The 25,447-nt window shown below is 52.5% G+C and overlaps 1 protein-coding gene across 1 annotated transcript; it reads left to right on the top strand.

The window, feature by feature from the left end:
- Nucleotides 1-11,689: 11,689 nt before the first annotated feature.
- On the top strand, nucleotides 11,690-25,202 carry SLC26A9 (solute carrier family 26 (anion exchanger), member 9). The gene is made up of 20 exons (XM_010294188.1): nucleotides 11,690-11,814; nucleotides 12,810-12,949; nucleotides 13,280-13,390; nucleotides 13,688-13,863; nucleotides 14,305-14,469; nucleotides 15,155-15,307; nucleotides 15,705-15,787; nucleotides 16,067-16,214; nucleotides 16,950-17,063; nucleotides 17,517-17,594; nucleotides 17,940-18,035; nucleotides 20,329-20,435; nucleotides 21,019-21,088; nucleotides 21,284-21,376; nucleotides 21,829-21,945; nucleotides 22,514-22,831; nucleotides 23,062-23,116; nucleotides 23,495-23,640; nucleotides 24,432-24,509; nucleotides 25,155-25,202. Exons 1-20 carry the CDS (start codon nucleotides 11,690-11,692, stop codon nucleotides 25,200-25,202), a joined length of 2,421 nt encoding a protein of 806 aa, XP_010292490.1.
- Nucleotides 25,203-25,447: the final 245 nt, after the last annotated feature.

A 25,447-nucleotide genomic window follows, 5' to 3' on the forward strand; every position in this document is an offset into this window, starting at 1 on the left:
GGTCTTCTCGCTTGCTCTGGAGGCCCTTGCTGTGCTGCAGAGGGAGACCAGAGTCGGTGGGGTTGACTCTCACCAACGGGACGTGCTCTGCTCCCCAAGCCAGGATGTCTTACGCGGCAAAGCCGTCCATTTGGGGATGCGCTTGCATGCTGCGCTCGTGCCAGCCCTGCTGCTGTGGCCCAGGGCCAGCACCTTGAAGACAAGGGCCAGCACCGATGTGACAGGGCTTATTCGATAGACACGTGCAGGGGACACGGTCTCATCAGGAGGCTACCCCTTCCCTTGCCTTTGGAGATGTTCCTGCAGGGCTAAGGCAGGTTGTAAAGGCTGTGAGCAGATGAGACACAGCAATTCCCTCTGGTAGATAACCAGAAAGCTGGAGTGCCTCTCCCCAGCTCTAAGTTCACACCATGAAATAAACTGCACAAAACCTCCACGTGGTGCTGAGCCATAGGGGCAGCTTTGAACCTCCCAACGCCTTTCTACATTCCACCCTTTATTTTGGTGCTATAAACAATCCTGCTGTCTCCCTCTAGGACATCGCGTTCCTCATTCCTCATTCCTCATTCCTCCCCGGATAAAGCCACTGACCCCTGTGCCAGCTGGTGAGACCAACCGCGTGTCCCTGCAGCGAAGGCGGAAGCCCGGGAAGCGTTAAAAGTCAGCGGTTCCCTTTCAAGCGAGACCCGTGTCTCCATCGCCTGGCACCATGGAGCCAGCGGCTCGGCCACGTCTGCCAGCGAGAGCGTGGCGTCCGGCCCGGGCCCGGGAGCTGCATTCCTGGGCGAGAAGGAAACGATGATAACCAGCCCTGGGAATCTCACCGCGCCAGCCAGGCTCTGTGCGGTGACACACAGCCCCCGCGGGCGCCGACGCGGCTTGCCACGGTCCCTGCCCACCCTCTGCTCGCAGCCGGCACACCAGAGCGTCCTACAGCATGGGACACATCCGATGCCCTGCTCCAGGAACGGCCACCTCCTTCCTCCTTCCTGTAGGAATTTGGCAGCCCGAGTCTCTGGCTGAGGTACACTACTGGTGTCAAAAGCTCCTGAAAGGACAGACAGACAGGGAAGCAGGACACCCCACCTAACTTCAGATGTCCTCTGCGCAGGTGTCACAGCCTGAGCGACACATCAGCCACGTGGAGCAACAGCCCTTCAGGACCCCCCAGACCCACCTGGAAGCACCAGCTTCTCCCCACAAAGGCTGCCCCACTCCACCTGCAGCACCCCCATCCCAGACCCTGCCTCCTACCCACGCCTGGGGCTGCACAAGCCCCATTTCCTTGGCAAAACTATCTGACAGCAAGAAGCAGCTCCGGCCGCAGGTCCGAGGGAGGGAGCGAAGCTGCCTGCAGGTCCCACCGCCAGCAGAGCTCCCAGGAACCAGCCCCCTCCTCCTCGGGGGACGTGCTGCCTTTCCCCACTGACTTTAACCTTGGGGCTCCAAGGAAGCTTTCTCATCATTTCCAGCAGTAAATTACCTCTGAATTATTACCCTCATTAAGTGCAATATATCTGCTAATATTAATCATCTGCAAATAAATCCACACATTCCAGCACTTGGTATGCCGTTATCGGACCAGGAGATAAACAGCTCAGCAGTCCGTGCACCCAGGGCTCCATGTTTGACTCAGGGAAGTCCCTGTGGTGTCTTTCCATCTCCCAGTGCCTCCCAGATTTCTGGGCTGCCCCGGTGCTCCCCAGACACTCGTCCCTGCCCTGCACATCGTCCTGGCCAGTCCATTGGTGGACACATCCCAGCAGAGTGACTTGGGCCCCACAGACTGCGTTTGGCCCGAGCAGAAAGAGGCAGAATTGGAGTTATATTTATAGTTACTGAAATTGGAATTTGACCAGGAGTGCACCTCCCGTTGCAAGAAATGCCAAAGGACCATCGGTGGCTGTACGGGGCTGGTTTCTCCATAGGGCAAGACCTTGTAGTTCCCTGATAACACCCACCGGGACTTTGGAATAGCAGTGGGGAGCTGCCAGCCCTCCCCATGAGCTCACCTGTCCCTGTGCAGTGGGAACCGGTGGTGAGTCTGTGCGGGAGGGACATCTGGATTTGAGGGGGACAGCGCAAGCCTGAAGGTCTGATGCAAGTCATCCCGTGTGGGCAAATTGCCTTGCACAGGATTGAGAACCTCCTCAGGTTCAGTGCTGGGTGGGCAAGAAACCCAACCAGTCGGACTCCTGCCCTGCCAGTGCCCCAGCCCAAGCCCCAAGCAACTGCACCACTGGGTCCCTTTGGCTGGTTTGGTTTTGCATCCCAATGTAACTCCATTTTACTGTCTGTCTGCCAGTGAGATGTTCCCTTGGACCTGACATCGCCACTGCTGACCTTGCTGGGTCCTACACGTTGCGGCTGTCCAGGGCCTGACACAAAGAGCAGGCAGCTCGGAGGACGAGGAGCACCAGCAGCCTCCTCGCCTGGAGCTGTTCCTCTTTCACTTACGCAGTGAACCCACGTGCCAGCTTTGGGATTCTACTTTTCACAGCAGCTGGACTGAAACGAAGCTGACATTGCTCCTAAAGCTCAGAGCTGGGCTGGTCCCCGAGGTGAGACCTGTCCCATCTGCCACCCGCCTGGCTCAGGGCACACATGTGCCGCCCTTGCTGGAGCTCTGGATGTACAGGCTGGCTGCACGAGCCTCTCTGCTTGGCAGCTTCTCTTTTTCAAAGGCAGATGGCTGTGATTAGAGTGGAAGCTCAAATTCAGGGCTCTGTGGTCCTATTCCAAACTCAGATACTGATCCCAAACAAATCATTTGCCCCCCAAGACCATGGCCACTTCTCCAGCTCCACAGCTCTGCCCACACTGGGATGTCCATTTAGGAAAATGATGGGAAAAAAATCTTTCATTGATGTAGCTCTGCTAGGAAAAGTGCCGGTTCAATGATGTCAAAAAAGTCCCTTTTCGCATTAGTTGGTTGCCCAGGCAGTTTAGCAATGCCAGCAATGCCTCTGCAGCAGAGATGCTGTTTCCCCTCTTTCCGTGGTGCCTTGTGAGCAGGACCCTGTGGCTCGGACCTTTGGGTGCTGGTGGTCCGGGTTCTCTGGACTTGCCCCGTGGCAGGGACCACCGCATGCACTTGTAGGCTGGTCCTCCTGCCATGTCATGAGCTTCTGTTTCAAAGGGCTCTGTGCATATCAGGCTGCCCTTTAAAAAAAACACTTGATATAGGTTATTAATGATATTTACAGGATAACTGCTTGGCAATTATTACCTCAGTCTGTCCGATGGCAATGAACCAGCCCCTTTACCCCGGCACCCTCTGGCAGGGCGTTCCTTCGGCATGCTCCGGACACAGCGATTGATCCCTATAAGATGAGGTTTCTGGGCAATAATGCACAAGGTACCAGAGATTTTTACTCTGAAAGCCTCTGGGAACAAGCAAAGGCCATATCATTGCCTTCTCCCTTCCTCCCACCCCAGCCATGTCCCTCTCCCTCTCCCCCCTCTCTCGGTGCCCTGCCTTCTCTCTCCCCTCTCCCTTTTCCCCTCATTTTCCCCATACACGGGCCAACGAACACCCAGAGATGGCAGCACATCCCACCTGCCCTGTGTCTGCACTTCGGGCTCACACCCGGAGCAGGGAGGGCAGCAGAGCATCCCCCATAAACGGCTCATGCCGAGCTGTCCTTGGGGACAACGGGCACAGGAAAGATCAATTCCTTCCACATCAAATAACCCCCTACAGCTTCCTGCCAGCAGCCTGTTCCTTCAGTGATGTCCCCTGCTGATGCCCCCACCCATCCCACCACCTGCGACGTCCTGACCGGTACCTGGCTCCCGCACTCTCGAATCCCTCTGGGAGGAGAGGAGACCACGAGCCTGGACACAGCTCAGCACAGTGATGCCAGCGTGGGCTGGGGACACAGTGGTGGGGGGACGAACCCTTTCCCCTAGTCTGAGCTGGCTGCGCCCTGGCAACACACAGGTCACACCAGTGCCTTTTTCAGCTCAAACGCTGCATTTCCCCAGACATCGGCAAACTCCCAGGCCAGGAGGCTGACTGATACCTTTGGGAGGTGGCCTGCAAGTCTGCAGCTCCCGGACGGCCCATCCCAGTGCCTCCCCACTCCATCCCAGTGCCTCCCCACTCCATCCCTGTCCACTGCCAGGCGCATCCGAAGACCTTGTCAAACTGCCCTCCGCACGAGCGCGTGGCACAGGTGTGGCTCCTGCCTGGCCCTGCCTGGGGACCGTGCCTGCAAGGCTGATGACAGCTGGCCCAGCCCGATCCACACCGGCACATCCCCGTGCCGCTGAGGGCTTCGACCTCTTCCCCACGTGGGGAATGGAGCCCGCGCCCTCCCTGCTGGGCAGGTAGCGGGGGCTTCGCCTCTCTTTCCCGCTCCTCTCATCCCTTCCAACCTGGAAATAAGAAAGAAACTGCTTTCCCCTGCCAATCCCACCTTCAAAGCCCGAGCGGCGGGGTCCGGCGCTGGCACAAAGCGCACCATTGTCCCTTCCGGAGGCGGAGAGTCGGCCAGAGCACAAAGGCCGGGGACACGCTACCCACCGCGCCGGGAAGCTCGCCCAGGCCAACAAAAGCATCTTCTCCCACCCCGAGTCCGAAGCAGGCGAGGGAGGGGGCCCGGGGTGACGGTGAATATGAGCTATTGTCACCGAGAACCCGGAGCACGGAGGGACCTGCAAAGGTGATCAAACGGCCCAAGCCTGAGTGGGAAGGGGTGGGGTGAGGGGGGACATCCAAAAAAGCCCTTGTCCCTCTTCAGATCTCTCCTTATCTCCCCAGCTATCTCCTGGGCTTAGCCGGGGTGTACTTGCTTGCAATTACCTCCTCCAAGCCAATCAGGCGCCGAGCACAGCCCTCGGTCCCCTTGACTGAGGTGATTTATAAATGACTCACTGGCTTATTTGAGCACAGACCTCTGCACACCTCCTTGGGAGCACCTCTCTGCCGGGGCTTTCTTGCCACATCTGCAGCTCCCCTCGCAGAATCGGCCCTTTCTCCGCCCGGCGAGGCGCAGGTAACCCAGCTCCAACAATCGTGCTCTTTGTCTGGGTGGGCGTGGGGGATTTACACTCTGGTTGCACAGCTACTGGGTGTGAGTTTCATTATTTGGAGAACTGGTACTTTTTCCCCCCCCTTCTCTTTTTCTCCCTCCTTTTGCAAAGGGGATTTACAGCAGCAGATTTACTCAGGAATTAGCAACACCAACGATCGAACAGCTTGATTTATGAAGAGAGGCTGGAAGAGCCAAATATGTGAATTAATTATTACTAGAATAAATCCTGCCATCTTATCCTGGTTGGCTCCTGCTGAGATCTGTGGGGGGATTTGCCTGGTATAGGAGAGGCAATACTGATGAGAGACTCTCTGTTTATCATCAGAACTCTCTGTGCATGGGACCATGCAAAGCGGTCCCTGCCCCAAGGATGTTACAGCCCAAATTAAACTTTGCACATGCAGGCGTAGCAAGAAAGGATGCGGAGCCCAGTGCCTGTGGGAGCAGGTTGTGGTTGAGGAGCACCGGGTGTGCACAGGAGTCTAACCTGAGCAAGGGCGCTTTGCTGCACGGGAGATCCTGGTGCATGGATGCATGGCTGCAGGCACACAATAAAATTAGGAGGGAATTTTAAGGCTGGGAATGAGAACTGCTCCCAGACTGAGACCTGTCAGACTGGGTGCGGGGTCTCCAGCTCCTCCCAGTGCTATTTCATGAGATGTTTAGGTCCAGTTTGGGCAGGCTCCCTCACATATAGGCAAGAAAAATATCCCCGTAAGCCTGCCCCGTTGTGGTAAACTGCTGCTCATGCAGCTAGGATGCTTCCTGCTCTGCCCTGATGAAATTTGTCCACAACTTATTTGTAAGCAAGCTTAAGCTGGGGACCTGTCCTTCTTTCCCTTGAAGACAAGTCCTTGGAGTGACATTTGTTGCTGGCCCCACAATATTTCTGCCCCAGGTCGGCGACTTCCAGTGGAGAAATGCCGTCCCATCCTCTGCCTCTGGGGGAGGATGGACTGGGTGACCCCAGAGGTGTTTTTCCTTCCCCAAGAGCGAATCCGCAGGGACGGGGAGCGTGTGCAGGAGCGAGCTCTCAGCAGGCATCCCGGATAAGTGTTCACAGGCAGTGCAAGAATGCTGCAGTCTGCAAACTTTTTAATTCCTTGGGATTTGCATTGCTCACCCGCTCTTCAAAGGCGGAGGGCAAGGTCTGTGTCAGAGGCATGTGGAGAGCAGAGACTCACGGCAGCGAGGGATGCCGAAATTTCACTTCTCCTGCTCTTATCCAACCTTCCCTCCTCCCCGTCCCAACGGCTCTGTGTGCCGAGGGAGCGGCAAGGGGACGGGGAGGATGGACACACCGCTTTCCAGGGGACAGACTCAGATCAGGAGCTGGCAGCCCGACCCCAGCACCACTGTGCCACACAGCTCGGTGACACCTCCGGGGGACTGTGATGGGGCCGTATCTGCGCCCCGGCCCGCAGCACCCCAGGCCATGCGCCTGCGGCCTCACCCAGCCCAGCCCTCCCTCCGCGAGGTACGGCGCTGGATGCAGCTACAAAAGTAATGGAGAGTGAGGGTGGGGTTGAGAACAAGTGGGTTAATCAAACAAATCACAGAAAGAGCGGGCCAGATCTGGGCTCCTTTACCCCCGTGCCAGTGCAGAGCAGATCCCCTGTGCCCACGGCATTTGCCGCATTTACAACAGCATTAAAAAGAGCAGAAGCCGAGCTGCTGAGTATAAGGATTTTACTTAATAAACAACCGTTGAGCCAAACACTTTGGCTTCACCTTCAGTAGCTGGCAGATGTCTGCAGATCTTATTATCCTGGTTACCAAGCGCAGAGCTAGTTTGGTTAGAAACTTGTGTGAAGTGGTACATCAAACATTGGCACCGGCCCAGCGACAGCAGAACAAGAGCACAGCGCAGCGCTCCTGCCCGGTGCCTGCGCTGGGCTGGGTCGCTTCAAACAAGAGAAGGGCCATCTGCCTTATGGAAATCACCTATTTAACACTCCAAATATTTAATCTAAACAAAAAGAAAACGGTGATTTAATGCCTGGCTGCTCCACGGCAAAAGGGCGGGAGTGGAGGAATGGGATGGCTGCTCCGGAGGGAGACGTTAAAGCCGAGGCTGCAGCACGGTGCAACGAGATGGGAAAGTGGGAGCATGTCCTGGCACCTCTCTCCCTCCTTCACCCTCTCCCTCTCTCTCTGGCTTTTATTCCATCATGATGGCTCCTGCATGCTGCTCGTGGAAAACTGATTGAAACAGCTACGTTTTGACTGAACTTTAGGGACTCTGGCATTTTACCTTTTTCTGAGGCTAAAAGCTGGTTTTGGGATAGGTTATTTTTCATAGCTGATCTATACGCTTTGCTAGCATCAGCCTCTTCTATTTCCAAAGGGTAGAGGTTAAGAAAAAGTTAAACCCCATGGCCAAACGTTGTGTGTATTCAGTGCGTGGCACCGTACGTGCAGCCGGCTGCCCAGCCCCTGAAACACAGCCACTGCTTCCCTGCCTCTGCCTCTTCCCCTTCCCCAGGTTGCTAGGAAAGTTGTTTTTACCAATATACTGGTGCCAGAAACGTGGGACTCTAGATCTGGCTTTACCACTGGAGGGTGTTTTCTTCCTGAATCGGTCCATGTGTAGATGAACCCTATGGCAATTCAGAGCCAAAGGTAAAACAACAAAACTAAATCGGATCGAAGCGACTGTGAGCAAAAAGGTGTGCCCAGTGCAACGGCCCAGCTGAAGACACTAAACCTGAACAAACGTGTCGGGGGTCCCTTGGTGACCAGCTCCCACTGTGGCCCCCACCAGACGGACTCGGTCCTGGCCTGTCCTTGATGCCAGGAGGTTGGAAAGCGTGAACAACCCGGGAGCGCGGGGGTGGATCCGCTGGGCTGATCGGCGCCCGATAGCGGAGGTGAATTATACAACATCCTTTTGAAATACCTGAACTGACTGACAGCAGAAACCCCCTTTTCCTCCTGCCTGTGTGCTTTGCGAGCCCAGCTCGACACCAGAGGCGTGAAAGGGAGAGGGAAGCGGGTGTGCGGCGGGAGGGTGAGGCAGAGCTCGGTCTGGGGGAGCACCCGGCACTGCTGCATCCAGCGCTGCAGCGTCTGGCACCGCAGAGCCCTGTCCTTCCCCGTGCCGCGCCTCGGCGAGGAAGCACAGCACAGGTTTCAGGGGAGGAGGTGACGGCTTCCTCGCCTGACCTTGCGAGACTCGGGCCCTCTCACCGTGTTGCCCCAGGGCTCCCACGGCACCTGCAGCCGGAGCCGCGGGCGGGAGGCTGGGAGTTGCGGCGGACACGGTGCTGAAGGCACTGGTTCAGAGGAACAGGAGTCAAGACCTTGTCCCAGTGTCGCAACCAAACCCTTGCACCTGCGCTTGCCTTCTCCAGGCAGACCTTGCCTCCTGGCGTGGGGGAGAGCCGCTTTTTATAACCCTTTCTTGGGCAATGGAGCTGGGAGGGAGATGTTTTTAATGAAGATTCACCCAGGATTTGGGAGCGACCAGACCTCTGAACTCCACCAGCTGAGAAGCAACCAGCAAGGAGATCTGCATGTGCATTGCCTTGTGCAAGGAGAAGGGGGGATGGAGAGGCAGCAGTCAAAGGTGGAAACAGTATTTCCAGAGCACTGATTTTTTCTCCTAAAATGTAGCAGAGGTGTTCCCTGAATGTCCAGCTCTCGCACTGGGATCAGTTTGGGCTCTTCTATTATGCATAAGGCAGTGATCAGGTTGCTTGCCCACTAAATTTTGACCCATGCTCCTTGGACTGGAGTCCCTTTTCTGTGCCTATGCCAGCACAAGAAAGTGGCTTTATGCCAGTGGCTCCTATCAACACTAGCCAGAAACCTCAATGTGACTTTCATCTTCCCAAACACGGCTATCACCAGCACAGGGACCGACGATAAGAGCTTAGTAAGTGCGTTTGCAAGATGAACACTGGGAGAAAAGGTCCGCGCCTGGCATGCACCGGCTGGTTTGAGCCTGGAAGGGCAGGGATCAGTCAGGTATGAACTGATGGGACTCTTAGCTGATGACCTACTGGGACAGTATCTTTCACCCACATCATACTCTTGGAGTGAAGCAGTTCTGCCTTCATTTGTTGCTTGCTCCAAGTATCACGTCACAGTTACGTACTCAGTGTGTCACAATTTCTCCAAGATCCCAGGCTCAGTAGCCTTATCAGTGAGGCCAAACTTCACCTTTCTCACCATCATCCACTCTAGGCAACACATTGGAGGAACTGGCTTCCTGAAAAGCTTGTAATACGGGCTCTGCACTTGGAGCTCTTGCCCCAGACCTCATCCTTTATTTCCATGCCCAGACTGGAACGGAGCTCTTGAAAAACCTGGTCCTTGCAATGCAGCAGCTTACTGACACTCTGCTCTTCTCTCCACACACATTGCATTGCTTCAGCGTCCTGCCCCAGCTGCAGGATTTAAACCAGCTCTGGAGCTTGCTGTGGTCTTATCCCATCAACACCAAGACAGCTGGCTTTGCCTTTTGTTCAAGGAGCCGTCACACAGCTCGTTCTCTTTAATTCTGAAATCTCAAAGGTTTAACCTGCTGTTTGATCTAGGGCAAGGCCAGTGATAAGCCAAGTCAAGAACTTGACTCTGTCCGAGACGCTGACATCATTAGCCTGTTTGTTTAAGATGGAATTTAATCATGGGGATATTTTTCCCTCTATACTTGCCTTGTTTATTATTTTTCCCTGATTGCCAGCACTTTTGCTCAGCGGGGGAAATTCATTAAAGAGCTGTGATATAATTGGCTGATTCCGTCTGTCTGATGGCAGGCACGCTGCTCGGCAAGTGATGGAGCTGAGAAATAAAGCTGAGAGACTTCTTGCACGAGAAACTCGCAGGGGTTATCATCCCTTAGAAGCCTGTTGCTGAGTCTGGACCTGGGCTACAAAATATTCATGAGGGAGAACTGGAAATCTAGAGCAGAGCTCGGACGTGGAGAAAGGCTGGGCAGGCTGGGAACCAGCTCAGCAACGGGATCTGGAGGCAGGGATAAGACCTGCACAGACTGATGGGGAAAACCAGGGAACAACCATTTATCAGATGGGCTTCTGGCATGAGCGTAGGGACTGGGAAAGAGCCTAGGGCACTGCTTAGTCTCGGCCTCCACCAATCCTCCAAAAGGTAAAGCTTGTAATTGGTCGTGGAAGGGTATCTCCAGCTGAAAAGGAGCAGCAGAGATGCCAGTGTGTGCATGCTTGCAGAGGGCATTGGATTAACCACCGGGTGATGCAGGAAGAGGAGCATGTCTTCTCCTTCAGCCAGCTGGCCCTCCAAAGTCATAGGCTGGGTCCCTCCCGAGCCAGCGTGGGTGCAGGCCAGAGCCTGCAGTCAGAAACACACGGTTGCTGGAGTCGTTTTCCAGCAAACTGCACTTGATTGCCCCTGTGATCACCAAAGCATCCACTGCAGGAGTGGGGTTGATGACCTCCCTTTCTAAATCCATTAGCTCCTATTTGCATAACGATCCTATTGACCTAAATTCTCCCAAAAGTTTCAGCTGCCTGCATCATACTTTCCGTCCTGCCCCGGACTGCTGGGCCACTCTGCTGCACATTCCTCGTGTCTTCCAGCCCCCATTCCGAGGTAGCTGCTTATGAGTGAGGACTGACATTAGTCCTGCGGATGGACATGCCGCTCATCCTGGTTCCACTGAACTCGGTGCCGAGGTGTGCACTGTGAGCAGTACTCACAGAGCCAGAAGAGGAGAGGGGAGGATCTGGTACATTCAAATCACTCCATAAGCTCTCAGCAACCGGGATGTTGCTTCTTGATATGTTCTCCTGCCTGAATCACCAGCTTTTTCCACCCCCTCTTCTACTCCTGTGTTGGGCAATGACCCGCTTAGATACACGCCATACCACAAATAATTACCAAGATCCTTGTTTTATATCTGACCACTTCCTCCCTCCACCCCCAGCTTCTCCAGTTCGTAATGATTCTCCCCTCTTCCCAGGCATCGCTGGGCATAGTAAAATAAGGGTTCTCTGAAGTTCATCATCCTCCTTTGGTGAGACCCAGATACTGGGCAGGACTAGTCCATCCAGATGTTTTAGCATCTTCATCACTGAAGTGAATTAGCAACGGTTATCTTCCTGCGCATCACTTCCAAGGACTCGTCCACAGCCTCTCCAGGCAAGTGAGAAATAGGAAGGCTGCTGAACGCAAGTGAGACTACTCGGCAGTGTAGCAGGAACACCTCAGATGGAAACTGCCTTAATCACAGTATCTACCATTGCAGACTGTGTCAGGGCTGCCCAGTGTTGCAAAGTCTCGCCAACCCATCGGCAGATGGTGAAACTGAGGCATGAGAAAAGTCAAGTGACTTGCCCGAGGCAAAAAGGCAGTCACTGGCAGCGCTGAGATTAACACCCATCCAGGACGCGCTCCGGTCCCCTTCACACGGCATCGCTCATTAGCATCACCTCAAAATAGCTGGTAAAAACTCCCTGTGCTGGGGAGCAGCAGCCCCCGGTGCCGGGAGAAGCCACTCCCAGGACCTGCCTCTGCGCCACGGGGAAACTATTTAGGGTGGAGATGTTCGGGGAGGGCTCCCAGACGCTGGAGGTGTCCGGTCTGTTATACTGCAGGTGGGGCCAGCTCCAGTCACATTCTTGGCTTTGCTTTTTCTTTTTTCTGGGAAAAATTTAAATGATCCAGAGATGAGCCACGCCAGGCCTCGCTATGTCATCGAACGTCCTGCATATTCGGTCAGCCTCTTCGACGAAGAGTTTGAGAAGAAAAGCAGAAGTTACCCTGTTGGGGAAAAATTGAAAAACCTTTTCAGGTAACATAGAATGCTATAACTGGGGCAAATCTAAACCAGGTTTGGTCTGGAATTGGGATATAATTCGGACATGGAGATATAGTTCCCATTTTTATCCTGGGAAACCTCCGTGACCTTCAGGGCTTTGATGGATGAAAGGCACAGGAGAAATGCAAATTGTGCTGAAGTCAATGCAACTGGTTACTCTTTTCACTTATTTGCCTATGCTGTAAGGCAAATAAGCAGAACAGATTGCACTGAGTGCCTTTGGGATTTCGGTTCTGTGTTCCAATTTTTTTAAAAATGAATAAGGTATTATTGGTGATGTAGGTATGAGTGTGTGGATTATCTCTTTAAGCTTTCTAGCTGGGATTTCCTTTTATCAGCTTTCTGATTAAAAACAGTACTGGCTTTCCTTAAAGAAAGATGATTAACCCTGCTGATTGCTGTCTTGGAAATCTATCTCCAGTCCTTGGAAAAATGAAGGCAGTAAATACAGAAAAGAGAGAACATGTACGTTAGCAGGCAGAGATGTGAGATGCTGCATGTGTCAACCCAGAAGCAATCTTCTTTCAGACACACTTTGGGGTTTTTGACCAATCACCTGAAAAAGTTCATCTCTGGCTCTGTGCAACTGCCCCATGAATCTTCGAGCTGTGCTTCCTCCCTACAGCTCACCTACCCCCATCTGAAGGGTATTAGAAAGAAAGACTCGAGATAGTGGGGAGCTAAATCCTCTCTGTGCAAGTTCTCCTTCCAGCTGTGGCAGCATTGGAGACCTCCCACCAAGTCAGGAACTTCCCCACAATAATCCTCCACGGCATGTCCAGCTAGTTAACTGCCAGAGCCTTGCACTCGCAGGGAAGGGCTGTGCACCAAATATCGGGCTCAGGATTTGGTGTGGGAGAAATGTTGAGACATTCCTAGGAAGATCCTTCCTTGCTTGCTCACTTCCCAGCTCGCTTGCTTCCTTTCTTCTTTACTTATTTGCATTTATTTTGTTTTGTGTCCTCTAGATGTTCAGCTTCCAGATTCAAACTCATCCTCTTTAGCCTGTTCCCAATACTTGTGTGGCTTCCCAAGTATAAAATTAAGGACTACATTGTGTCCGATGTTCTCGGTGGGCTCAGTGCGGGGACGATTCAAGTGCCACAAGGTGAGACGCAATGACTTTCTGGGTCACTGAGAGGGGACAGCAGGTTGCCAGTTCAAGTAAAGGTCTGCAGATGACAGCTATGCCCAGTCTGTAGGGGTTAGCCACTTTTACTGCTGACATGTACAAACCCAAGCTCTACCTCCTACCTAGTTGTCCCTATATTTTTCCACGGAGCCCTTCCCTGCTTTCTTTGGCCTCTCCTGCCCAGAAAGCAGCAGCCTGTGCTGGCCACAGCACCTTCTTGGAGCCGACGTGAGTGTGACCAGGGCGGGGGGCTGACGCCAGCGGCACAGACCTGGGTGACCTGCCCATTTCCCTTGTGTTTTCCAGGGATGGCCTTTGCGCTGCTGGCCAATCTGCCTCCCGTCAACGGCCTCTACTCCTCCTTCTTCCCCGTGGTAACATACCTCTTCCTTGGCGGTATCCATCAGATGGTCCCAGGTAAGACTCTGCAGAGCAATTGCCTGCACAAGGCAGTTAAACACTGGCTGGGAATACTCGGTGTGTCCCAGAATAGAGATGTTTGGGCATGTTCGGTCTGTCAGGGGTTTACGGGATCCCTGATGCTGGCTGCACAGCAGGGTCTCACCCCAATGAACCGCTGCCACATCTGGCCGCGGGGCTGGCTGCAGTGATGGGCTGGCTGGCTCGGTCTGGACAGTCTAACCTGTCCAAGTGCCTTCCAGGACAGGACGCTCTCTAGAAAAAAACTACTGACATCATTGTGTTGTGCTGTAGGTACTTTTGCAGTCATCAGCATTATTGTTGGCAATGTCTGCAATGAGCTGGCTCCAGAGTCGGACTTCCAGTACTTCAACCATACTACCAATGAGACCAGCGTGAATACCACAGCCCTGGAAGCTGCCAGGCTGGAGATCTCTGCCACGTTGGCCTGCCTGACAGCCATCATACAAGTAAGGACTCGCTGCACCGCCTGTGCTGTGTCCTCTGGCCGGAGCTGACCCACACGGAGTCAGCTGAGCTCTCTCCCTGGAGCAGAGATGGTGGCAGCAGATGCTAGAAGAGGCCCCACTTTTCAGTGGATGATGCCTCAACATAGAGGCTTCGGGGGGATCCTGCCCCAGTTGCAGTCTTGGTGTGAAATTCTCTGAATGGACTCGCCAAGGGTGAGGCCAGCCCCTGGGGCAGGATCGCAGCCGGTGGTGACAACCCTGCACCCTGCAGCTCTCCTCTCCCCACCCCTGCGCCGGGACAGCCCGCTCAGCCCAGCCGGCGCCGCGGCTGAGAGGGCGGGATGCACAAAACAGCCTGCCCGACACGGGCACGCGCAGGCTCTGCACCTCGCCCTTCCAGGCTGGCGTGCGTCTAATAACGCCTTGTCTGTCCTACCCTAGCTGTGCCTGGGATTCGTGCAGTTTGGCTTCGTTGCTATCTACCTCTCCGAGTCTTTCATCAGGGGCTTCATGACAGCAGCAGGGTTGCAGATCCTCATCTCCGTGCTCAAGTACGTCTTCGGCTTGACAGTCCCATCTTACACCGGGCCCTTAGCTATCGTCTATGTAAGTGGGTGCTCTGGACAGGGGCCTTCCCTGCACCTCCTCCCCCGGTGACCACCACACCGCGGGCACCGCTGCCACCCATGCAAGGGGAAGCGGGGCTCCGAGAGAAGGAAAGGGTGGAGGGAGGGGGAATAGGGCACTCTGCACCACTCCCAGCCCAGCACACCTCCACTGCTGCCACCGTATTTCACAGAATTATAGAATCAGAGAATACTTTGGGCCGGAAGGGACCTCTAAAGGTCATCCAGCCCAACCCCCCTGCAATGAGCAGGGACATCTTCATTTCCTATACAGAATTATCTGAGCCCTTGTCTGCTAGTTTCTAGTTAGAAATAATTAAATGGGTCTGGGATTTGGGGAGCACATCAACTGTGTTTCTTTACAGCAGGAGTCTTGCACAATTGTTAGCAACAGAAACTTTTCCTGTGAGCACGTTTACCCACTCCTGGGCTTTCCTGCATCGTCCATGGATGCATCCTCCGTTGATGCAGCTAGAATTGCATTTGACCGGACAGCCCAGACCCAGGGCTGGCTGCTGATCTCTCAGCAGCAGGGTTTCTAGCACTTCTCTCACCCTCGTCACATCTCGGGGTGTTTGCAGTTCACTGTGGTATGGATTGTGCTGTCCATATTGTCCAGAGTCTCTGCTTCCCCATGACACCTTCTCCTCTTCTCTCCCCTTTAGACGTTCATTGATATTTGTAAAGGTCTGCCCAAAACGAACGTGGCCTCCCTGGTCTATGCCTTGGTCAGTGCTGTGCTCCTGTTCATTGTCAAGGAGCTCAACCTAAAGTACATGAAAAAGATTCGGATGCCCATCCCCATGGAGATCATCATTGTAAGTGACGCACAAGCTGTCCCTCAGACCCTCAGGGAGACGGTCCCTCCCCTCTCCTTACGGCCCTGGGACACCCACTTCTGCTCACAGAGGGCCCATCGCATAGAGCATCTACACAGTGAATATGACGTGATCCCCACATGACGTGGGGTCAGAAATTGGGCCATCCTCATGTAGGATACCTCTGATGCCCCTCTTTTCCCTGTTAGACTGTACCTGCATCCTGGTGATGCTGAGGGTGAGGAACACAACTCCTACTTGGGGAGGTTCTCTCCTTTCCTAGCCTGAATTTGGTGCTAATTTTCTACTGTCAGACCCAGGAGCGCAGCAAGACTAGTGCTTCTGAGAGAGCTCATGTTCTTTCTGCTTACTGCTCTTTTTTCCTTTGTACTTTCAGGTAATAGTTGCCACTGCAGTCTCTGGCAGCTTTAACATGCCCGAGAAGTATGGCATGCCAGTAGTTGGGAAGATCAGCATGGGGTAAGTGCATGTGTAGGTCTGACTCAACTTCCAGCTAATTTTCCTTCTTCCTCCTCCTCCTGCAGCCTGGAAAACACCTCACTCTTCCCTGCTGTATGACAGTCCCCTTCCAGGACTGCCAGGCAGCACTGCTGCACCCTGTTACACAACTACACAACTCAAGCTGTCCACAGTGTAGACACGGGTTATGTCATTCCTGAACACACAAGCTCCTCACCCACTTCACCAGCCTCCGGACACTGGTGTCACAACTGCTTCTCGCCTCCGCTCTGAGTGCAGGTTCCCAGCGCCCACCTTGCCCCTGGTGAACAAGTGGAAAGACATGATCGGCACAGCTTTCTCGCTCGCCATCGTGAGCTACGTGATCAACTTAGCCATGGGGAGAACGCTGGCAGCCAAGCATGGCTATGACGTGGACCCCAACCAGGTAACGCTTGGTCTGGAAAGACTCAGTCAAGGACCGTTCCCCTTGCTCTCAGGCGTGAAAGGAAAACCTCGCTGCATGAATGGGAAGCTTTCAAACGCGCCCTGCTTAAAACAGACGTGCTGCTCCCACGCATGCAGGCTCACGTGGCAGCTTGCCATGCGGGGGTCGAAAGGACATGCCAGATCCATCTCCCATGGACTGGAGAGAGCCTTCAAGAGGGAAGAAAGCCTTACGTTGAGCTCTGCTTTGCTCTCCCTCCAGACCTGAGGCTTCAGCCCTGAGTGCTGGCACAGACAGCATTTTTGCGGGTTGTTGGAGCACAACAAGGCACATGTATTTCTCACTGAGCAGAGAAAGACCTGGATTCCTGGTGTGTCATCTAGATACTGTGAGAGGCAGGACATTAAATAATCCTCTTCTGTCATCACTGGCACAGTGGCAGCTTTCAATATAAGAGCCACACATACCACATGAAGCCCTGCCCTTAGTGTGTCAACAGATGACAATGTGTTTATGTGGAATTGTGCTTCCAGGTTTCCCTGCTATACCAGGGCCCATCCCGGCTTTTACTGAGAGGAAAGGGTCTGGGACACACTGCAGGGAACCCAGGTCCCTTCCCTGACCACACACACCCCAGACTCAGGCACCTGCTCTCCTGCCTGGCAGCTCACACGTGTTGGCAGGGCAGGACGGGCAGCTGCCCTTTCTGATGACCGCGTTTCCCCATCTCCACAGGAAATGCTGGCCCTGGGCTGCAGCAACTTCTTTGGATCCTTCTTCAAAATCCACGTGATCTGCTGTGCTCTCTCCGTTACTCTCGCCGTTGATGGGGCAGGAGGGAAATCACAAGTTAGTACCTCCTCCTCCTCTCTTCCCTAAGTGACCCAACTTGACCACAAACCCCTGTAGCTGCTGCATGCTGCCAGCCTGACATCGCTGCTGCAGATCTGGAGAAACTCCATATATGAGTGTTTCGCATTGCTGCTGTTAAAGCAGAATTTCCTCCCTCCCCAACCCCATTTTGTTCCCTGGATGGTTCTTTGGATTGGTCACAGATGTAGGGCTGTAAATCTGTGTTCCCAGTCTGGTTCCCAGCACAGCTACCATGTGAGGGAAGTTCGGGGTTATCTGTGAGATCTGCAAAATCCGAGGCCTCTTTCTCAGAGGCAATCATCTGCTCACATAGGACACTGCAGTGACCAGTTGTGCCGTCGGCTGAAGCAGCAGGAGAGGAAAGACCCAGAAGGTGTTCCCAGAGGAAAACCCTGACATTTGCTGAGGTGACTTCCTTCTTTTTTGCAGGTGGCAAGTTTCTTTGTGGCCTTGGTGGTTATGGTGACCATGCTGGCTCTGGGGATCTACCTCGAACCTCTTCCAAAGGTAACACAAACATCTGTGCAAACAGCGCAGCCATTGCGTCCCATACTCCACACACCCAAGCGAAGGCACAGCCTTGCTCCAAAAACCCCTGATGCAAAGTGCTGCCCAGCACGGTCTGTTGTTCCTGGCCTGGCGTCCTGTCTGCACTGATTCTCCAGAAGCAAGAATAGTCTAAATTATCACGTTCAGATCCAAGTGAGATCTTTGTGAGCGTCACCCGTTCCCGTTCCCTTGTGGTAACTGGACCAAGGAAGGCAGACGCTGCAGAAAGCATCTGCTGCAAAACGTGGCACATCCACGCTGCACGTCCACATCCTCGCTGATACGATCCCCTCTCCTCCACAGTCTGTCCTGGGAGCCCTCATCGCCGTGAACCTGAAAAACTCCCTCAAGCAGCTGGCTGATCCCTTCTACCTGTGGAAGAAGAGCAAGCTGGACTGCGTGAGTGCCTGGGGACGGCGGGGAGGTATCTGCCTGCCTTTCACAGGCAGCTCAGCCCACGGCTGGGCGAGGCAGAGGCAGGGCGAGCCGGCGAGCCCCCCGCAGGCTTTCGGGGGCAGGAGGGTGGTATGAGTCCCCTGCAGAAGGCGAGTTTTGCTCTCTCGGCGTGGTTGTGCTTCCAACCCCTCGCCAGCGAGGTCCTGAGCAGCGGAGCCTGTCCTGCCCAGCTGAGCACTCTCATGCTTAGCGCACATATCAGAGAGGCCTGAACTATTACCTGCTCTGTTTAAATGCCAATCAACTGCGGGAGCCTGTTTGCCCAGAACTAGCCAAACCGGCCCTGCTCAATATCTAGGAGTCATGACTTAAAAACTCACACAATAGCCCTCCAGGGTGAGGAGAGCCCTTCACAGCGATAAGGACTCCAGGCACTGGTTGATGTATAAACCCAGGCAGGGGGTGCAGGGGAGTGAGAACGGAATTTGGAAATGTCTGACATAAAAAGACAGTGTTTGAACAGGACTCCCACGGCTGAGTGGTGTGTGTGGACACTGAGCCAATATCCTGTCAGGTCCTGACAAACCACCTTATCAGAGAAATCAGGAGTCCAAAGGAGCTGACCTGAGCCATCAAGTGCTTTCCCAAAATACTGTTCAAACAGGTGCTGGAGAAGAGGTGGGTAGCAGTCCAGGCAGGGATTTCACGGGGGTGTGATCATGACGTGAAGGCACACTCCAGCATAGGGCATGAGCTACAAAAAAATGGTCCATGGCTTAGGAGTGAGCCCGGCAGACGGACCGGACCAGGGACGTGCGAGGTCTGAGCCGACACGGTTATGCAGGCCAGAACCGGCAGAGCGGGAAAGTCGCTGATGGGAAGATGTGATTCTCTGTCGGGAATCGTTTATGTTTTTTTAAGCACATCCCTGAATGGGTTCTGCTGATGCCTGGTGGCTAGGATGGAAGGTCTCATGTGAGGGCAGGCAAAGTTGTTGCCCTTTATCAGAGCTCTCAGATTGGAGCACAGACTGGCCCCATGGGGTCCAAGCCCCCAGCCCAAAGTCCAGGCAGACCCCTGAGCGGCCGGTGGACTGTGCGGAGATGCACGGTGCTGCCTGAGCAACACCCTGCCAGTGTGTCTCTGCCAGACGTGGTCGCCACAGCAGAGGGAAACGGCTCTCAGAAACCTCTTTGGTTTGCCCCATGTGAATCATCTGTCGTCCATGGCACAGCTAGACCCACTGCCCCGGCTGTGCTGTGTTTCCACTGAGCTGCTGGAACAAAGCTCTTGCTGCCAGCAACACGGTCAGCCCACAGGCGCAGGGCGCGTGGGGACCAGGCAGATGCCAATGGAGTGAACTGCCTTCCCCTGACCTTAATCTCCCTGGAATTTGAACTAGATTCAGCGTCCTGTCCCTAAACGGGGAACACCGTTTCTGGGTGATGTCAGACCATCAGTGTTCGTTACCTCAAGTCTGGTAGTGTGTCAGCACTCGCTGCAGGGATCACCTCGCAGACACAGCCCTGTGTGAAGTCCAGATGGAGGGAAGCCCTTACTTGCCATTTATATGCATATACATTAAGATGCTGAAGTCATCCAAGTTACCCTGATTTGTCCAAGGTCAAGGTTAGGTTTTATCAGTCTTGAGGATGGGATTATAATAACCTGATAATGATTCTCAGAGGGCATGTTTATATGCTTATACAGGACTAATTTCATATGGAGGGAGATGCTTGAGTGCTGATATATAAAAATGACAAAAGACAGAGCTTTGAGCTGAGAGGTGGAACAGGTTTTGGTATGCTCTGTCATACTTTGTCATCAAATCTGCTCTGTGTCCAGGTCATTTATAGTAGGTGCTCAGCTGGTTTTCAGATAGATGCTCATTTCTCCTGAAATGCTCTGACAGCAGGAGCTTTCTTTGGGGCTGGGAGCAGTTAGGGAGCAGCAGATGGTCTGATCCGCAGGAGCCTTTTCTTGACTGGTTAGGCTGATACTTTTTGAGCTGGATGAGTGGTGCGGGTGTTCATGCAGCTGTGATGAAACGCACTGGCTGCTTTTACAGCTGAAAAACTGGGGCTTCTGGACAGTTTCCCAGCAACGACGTTTCACACGAAAGCACACAATAAGCTGTATCATTAGAATAGCTGCAGAATTCAGGTCTTGGTCTTTTGATCCTGAGCTATGTAGTTCTTTGGGTCCAGAATACCAGCACAGAGCCATTTTCCATCCATCACTGTGCTCCAGCCCATGGTACAGTAAAATGACCTGCCATGCTCTTCTTTTTCTGCAGTTGGTCTGGCTGGTGAGCTTCCTGTCCGCTTTCTTCCTGAGCCTTCCCTACGGAGTTGCTGTGGGCGTGGGGTTCTCCGTGCTGGTCGTGGTTTTCCATACCCAGTTGTAAGTATGAGTGTAGCTACAAAAACCAGAAGAGAAGGAAAATCTCCCAGTTGCAGAATAAACGACAGATTATTTTTATAACTCACCTCTGGCCCATGTTTCGAAGGAACGCGCGGCAGGAGCCTGGGGGAGTGCAGGTGTCCTCCCCGGCCCCTGGAATGTGCAAACAGGAATGGCAGGCGCTAATTTACTGCCTGCATTCCCACTCCTGCGCACAGTTACCGATGTGCACATCCCAAGGCAGGGGGAAGTCTGAAGGTATTTACTTCAGCACGAAAAGCTACCTGCATAGTTCCCAGCAGAAAATCCTGCTCATAAAAATATATAAAAATATATCTCCCGTATATGTGCAGAGACTGATGTGAAGTTTTCACACCATTTTTAATCCATCAAAGCCCTTTATTAGTATTTCCCAGTCTGGGACCTCAAACTGCTGACCCTTTTTTGTCCTATAGACTCTGCAGGGATGAAATCTAGGTATTTTCATACAGTAAATTTTCAAATCCTTGTATGGAATGTGAAGCAAAGCAGTTTTCTTCCTCTGTAACATTTACTCTAATTCTGGTCACCTCTTTTCTCCTAGCCGTAACGGCTCTGCCCTGGGCCAAGTAACTTCCACTGACATCTACAAGAACCCTAAAACCTACAACAAGGTAAGCAGAAGCTAAAGTACCCTCAGAGACAATGCTGTTCTTTGCTACTGGTACCCAACGTGATCAGCATGCTGATGACCACGAGAGCTGCTTTGTAGCTTGATCTTCCCAGTTTTCTGCTGCCCAAACTCCCAGCCATCCTGCACCCCACACAGTCCCTGTCACGCCTGGTTTGAGCTCTTGTCTCTGTTGCAGGTACATGAAGTTAATGGGATTAAAATTGTGACCTACTGCTCGCCACTGTATTTTGCCAACTCAGAGATATTCCGCGAGAAGATTATAGCCAAGGTGAGCAATGCCCTCAAAAATCTCTGTTTGCAGCCAATCCCAAATGGCCCTTGTTCTCTCCTGTATTGCTACATGGAGATAGCTAAGCCCAGGATGATCAGGAAAGATGGTCACATCCATCCTCTACTGTTCTATCATTTTCTCCCTGATCTTCAGGTCTGTTTGCAGATCTCATTTTAGGGATTATGCCTGAATCCTGGCAGGTATCCTCCTCCAAGCTCTGTCAAAGCAGAGTCATCCTGCTACTGCAAATCCCTCCTTGCATGTGCAGGTACCCTGAGTTGCTGGAGATATTGCTGTTTGGTTGCCATCAGGATCACCTCACTCCGGCATACAGCTGCTGCTCTCCTCCTGTGCCATGTGCCGCAGGCTGGGAAATGGGAAGAAAGAAATAGCAGCCCTTGACTACAGGGCTGAACAGAATTTTTCAAAGAAAACTCTCTTTTCCACAGACTGGGGTGGATCCTGGTAAAGTATACTTAGCCAGGAAGAAATATGTGAAACGGCAGGAGAAGGGGACAGCACAACCACCAACAAAGCTACCAAAATTCATATTGAGGCAGAACAAGGTAATTCAGTTTGCGTTCCTGTGTTAATGAATAAGATCCCAAGTCCTCATCAAAGAGATACTCTTGACATAGGATTTTCTGCACTGTCTTCCTAGCCACACTTACCACCTTCCTAGCCTCCTTTCCTTCCCACCCACAGCTCCATTCCTCCCAACAGCCAAAACCTTAGCATGCAGGAGAACTGGAAATGGCTGGGAGCAAGAAAGCTGTAGAGATGGCTAGAATGGAAACATGGTGAATAATTTGCTAGAAACTGAGCTTGCCCTGCAAGGATGCATCTAGTCAGCATTTCAGTTCAGAAGTGCCCTTTTGAAGGACATTTCCCAGTCATCCCACCTTCATTTGGTTTGCATTGCTGAGCAGTCCTGAAGCATGTGAACAGGAATCATGTCAAATTAACCTAACGTACTCCAACCCCAAGGGACATTCAGCCTAGCATCGGGCTGGAGTTAGTCCAAATTAAAACACTTCATGCCCCTGAATACTTTAGGTGCGTTCACATGTCAGGATATCAGCTTGTGCTGATAGTTGTGCCCTGCCCTGACTGTGCATTTCTGCTTTGCTGTAGACCTTGTCTTTGCAAGAGCTCCAGAAAGACTTTGAAAGCACCTCTCCAACAGATACCAATAACAACCAGACAACTGCTAACGGTGCCAGCACCTCCTATGTCACATTCTGTCCGCCTGCCAATGGTGCTGGGCAAGTGCACACCTCCAGCGAGCTGGGTAGCACCACTACTCTGCAAGGAAGCACTTTTAGTGTCATGCCTACAGCAGATGTTGACCCTGTGATGACAGCACCACCCTATATCAGCTTTCACACCATCATCCTGGACATGAGTGGAGTGTGTTTTGTTGACCTCATGGGCACAAAAGCACTGGGCAAGGTTAGTTCTGTGCTACAAACTTAGCCAAGCAACATACCACCCAGGTATCTTCTGCTCTCTTGGGCAGCTCAGATAAAGATGTTTACCCTCCTCCATAGAAGGTTTGTGTGGCTTTCTCCTTCAGCATCCCCAGGGCACATGTAAAGCCCTGGATAAAAGACTTTATGCCTAAACACAAAACTGGAGCAGCAGTGTTATTAATCCTCTCTCTCCTCTTTCATCTCTTCTAGTTGTGTTCCAGTTATCAGAAGATTGGGATTAAAGTGTTCTTGGCAAACGTGCATGGTAAGAATCCATGAAGAACACAGTTCCATATGATCTTCCCCCATGTATGTGCTCCAGACAGACAGGAGACCTTTTTTTTGGTGTTCTTTATGCAAACTGTGCGAGCTGTCAGCCTTTTGTTGGACCAAACAAGAAGAGATGAAAGAAGAGAACAGAAGAAAGGAAAGAGAAACACTGTTCTCTGTGTGGGAAACAGGTCCTTTCATTTGGGAAGTGATATGACTGGAACAGCTCCACATTTAGCATGTAGAAAAATAGATCCCTACCATCTCATTTCTGTAGCAAACTGTAGCTCAGGGGACCGCTGTCAGCCATGTGCACTTTCAAAAGCTTCCTTCTTTGGTTTCCTTCTTGTTCATGTGCTTTTCCTTTCTTCAGCCCAGGTGTACAATGACATTAGCACAGGTGGAGTCTTTGAGGAAGGAGGCCTGGACCAAAGTCACATCTTCTTGACAATCCATGATGCTGTTTTGTTTGCACTGGCAAATATCAAAGAAGTTGTCCACCCGCCCATCTTAGAAGAGGTAAATTTGCTCCCCAGTCTTTCTCCAGCTCACAGTACTGGAGAACCTGTAACTTCTAACTATTAGGTTTACATTCTGCATCAGCACAAAGGAAGAATAACAACTTAATACTGCACCTAATAAAGTTTCTTATTTATCTCAAGTGGTAAAGGTTTAAATCCAACAAAATATTTCATCTCCTAACTCTCACATACAGGCCAAGTATCTACTGATTGAGTTGATTTCAATGGGTCTTCTGCAAGCTCCTAGCTGGGAGATGAATGTTGTCACAGCCTGGAGAAGCCAAAAGACCTGTTCCAGCACCGTGCCCTCAGTTTGGTGTTGGCTGGAACATGCAGCTGCACACAAAGGCAGAACTTGGCCCTCGGAAATGAAGGCAAAGCACATGCCCCTGTCCTTGAATAGCCCCAGCATCCATGAATGCTTCCCTTGGTGGTAGGAAGAAAGGCCAAGGCAGGATATGGCACATGCTGAAAACACAGGGACAGACAGGCTATTTCCCCAAATATGGGATGGTTTATTGTATGAAAATTGGAGTTGGAACCAGGGCACTGTCAGCCAGTTATCTCATGAGAGTAAGTTAAGGTGTATCATATCTCGGCAAAGTGATACGTAAATGCCGGCTCAGTCAGAAGAGATAAACAGCTGAAACAGGATTCCTCCTGTGTCCCTTCTTCCTGGGAATTTCCCTTTGTGCACGTCTGATGTTTTAAGACTGGGTTAGTCATTTTTTTCCATTCCTTTCAACCCTGCACTCTACTAATTTGTGGATTTGATTCTTTCCTGCACAGAGACCGAATCAGACAGAGCTCTCCATCTACGAGGAGTCTGTGGATGAAAGCAGTGCAGAGTTCAAGAACTTGGAGGAGGTTAGTGCCAGGGCTCACTTCTTCGGCTGTGGACAGTGGAAGGTGGAAGTCAGAAGCTGTGGCTGGGATTGATTAGATGGAAAGTCCCCTGTGCCATTGCCAGCTAGCAACAGTAACGTTTTGAAAAGTTAGTTGTAAAAAATAATTTTTAAAGTTAGTTGTAAAAATAATTTAAAATCCCTGTCATGAGGAGCTCTGGCAGGCACCTGGATGAAGGAGCAGCTAGGTTACCCCACAGGGGAATTCTTTAATGCATTCTGGGCCACACAGCCCAGGTTCACAGTCAGACCTGTGGTCTCCACATACTGGGGTGAACTTGGAGAACCACGTTTAGCTCAAGCCCAAAGGAAGGCTCAGCAGTCAGGTTTTTCAGTACAGACTTTGCTAATGCTGAAGTGATCTGCACCCACTGAACCCAGGTCCCTGGGAGGAGATACGTTCCAATACTGACCTTCCCCACGCTATCCACGCACAGCTGGAAGCAGAGCAACCTCCCCACCACCAGCTTTCCCTTGCGGAGGAGGGCTGGGACGGGTTGGAGTTTTTCGTGGCGTTTCTCTGTGTGACTAAATGAGTGCTGAGCTGCGTTGCTGGGTTTGTGCCATGGCATCAGCCCTAACCCAGCCTGCCTTGTGTGCCCTTTAGGAGATGTTTGGAAGCATGTTCCACTCAGAGACCCAGACAGCTCTGTGAGCGCACAGGGAGCGTCAGCGCGCGGGCAAACCCTCCCCAACAGACTGCTCTCTCCCATCCCTTCGTGAAGAGCTGCACTTCTACTTGGGGATACAATAAGTTTGCAAAGCAAGAGGCCATCACACCTCCTGAACTGGTAAATTCCTCCCTCCTTCCCGCTCTGCTTCCGGTATTCAGAGCAATGGACTCTGGAGCAGGCAGCAGAAATCCTCGGAAGCAGGAACTCAGGAAATGCCATCTCATTA

The sequence above is a fragment of the Phaethon lepturus genome, unplaced genomic scaffold (genome assembly GCF_000687285.1).
Source record: "Phaethon lepturus isolate BGI_N335 unplaced genomic scaffold, ASM68728v1 scaffold46119, whole genome shotgun sequence".
Lineage (NCBI taxonomy): Eukaryota > Metazoa > Chordata > Aves > Phaethontiformes > Phaethontidae > Phaethon > Phaethon lepturus.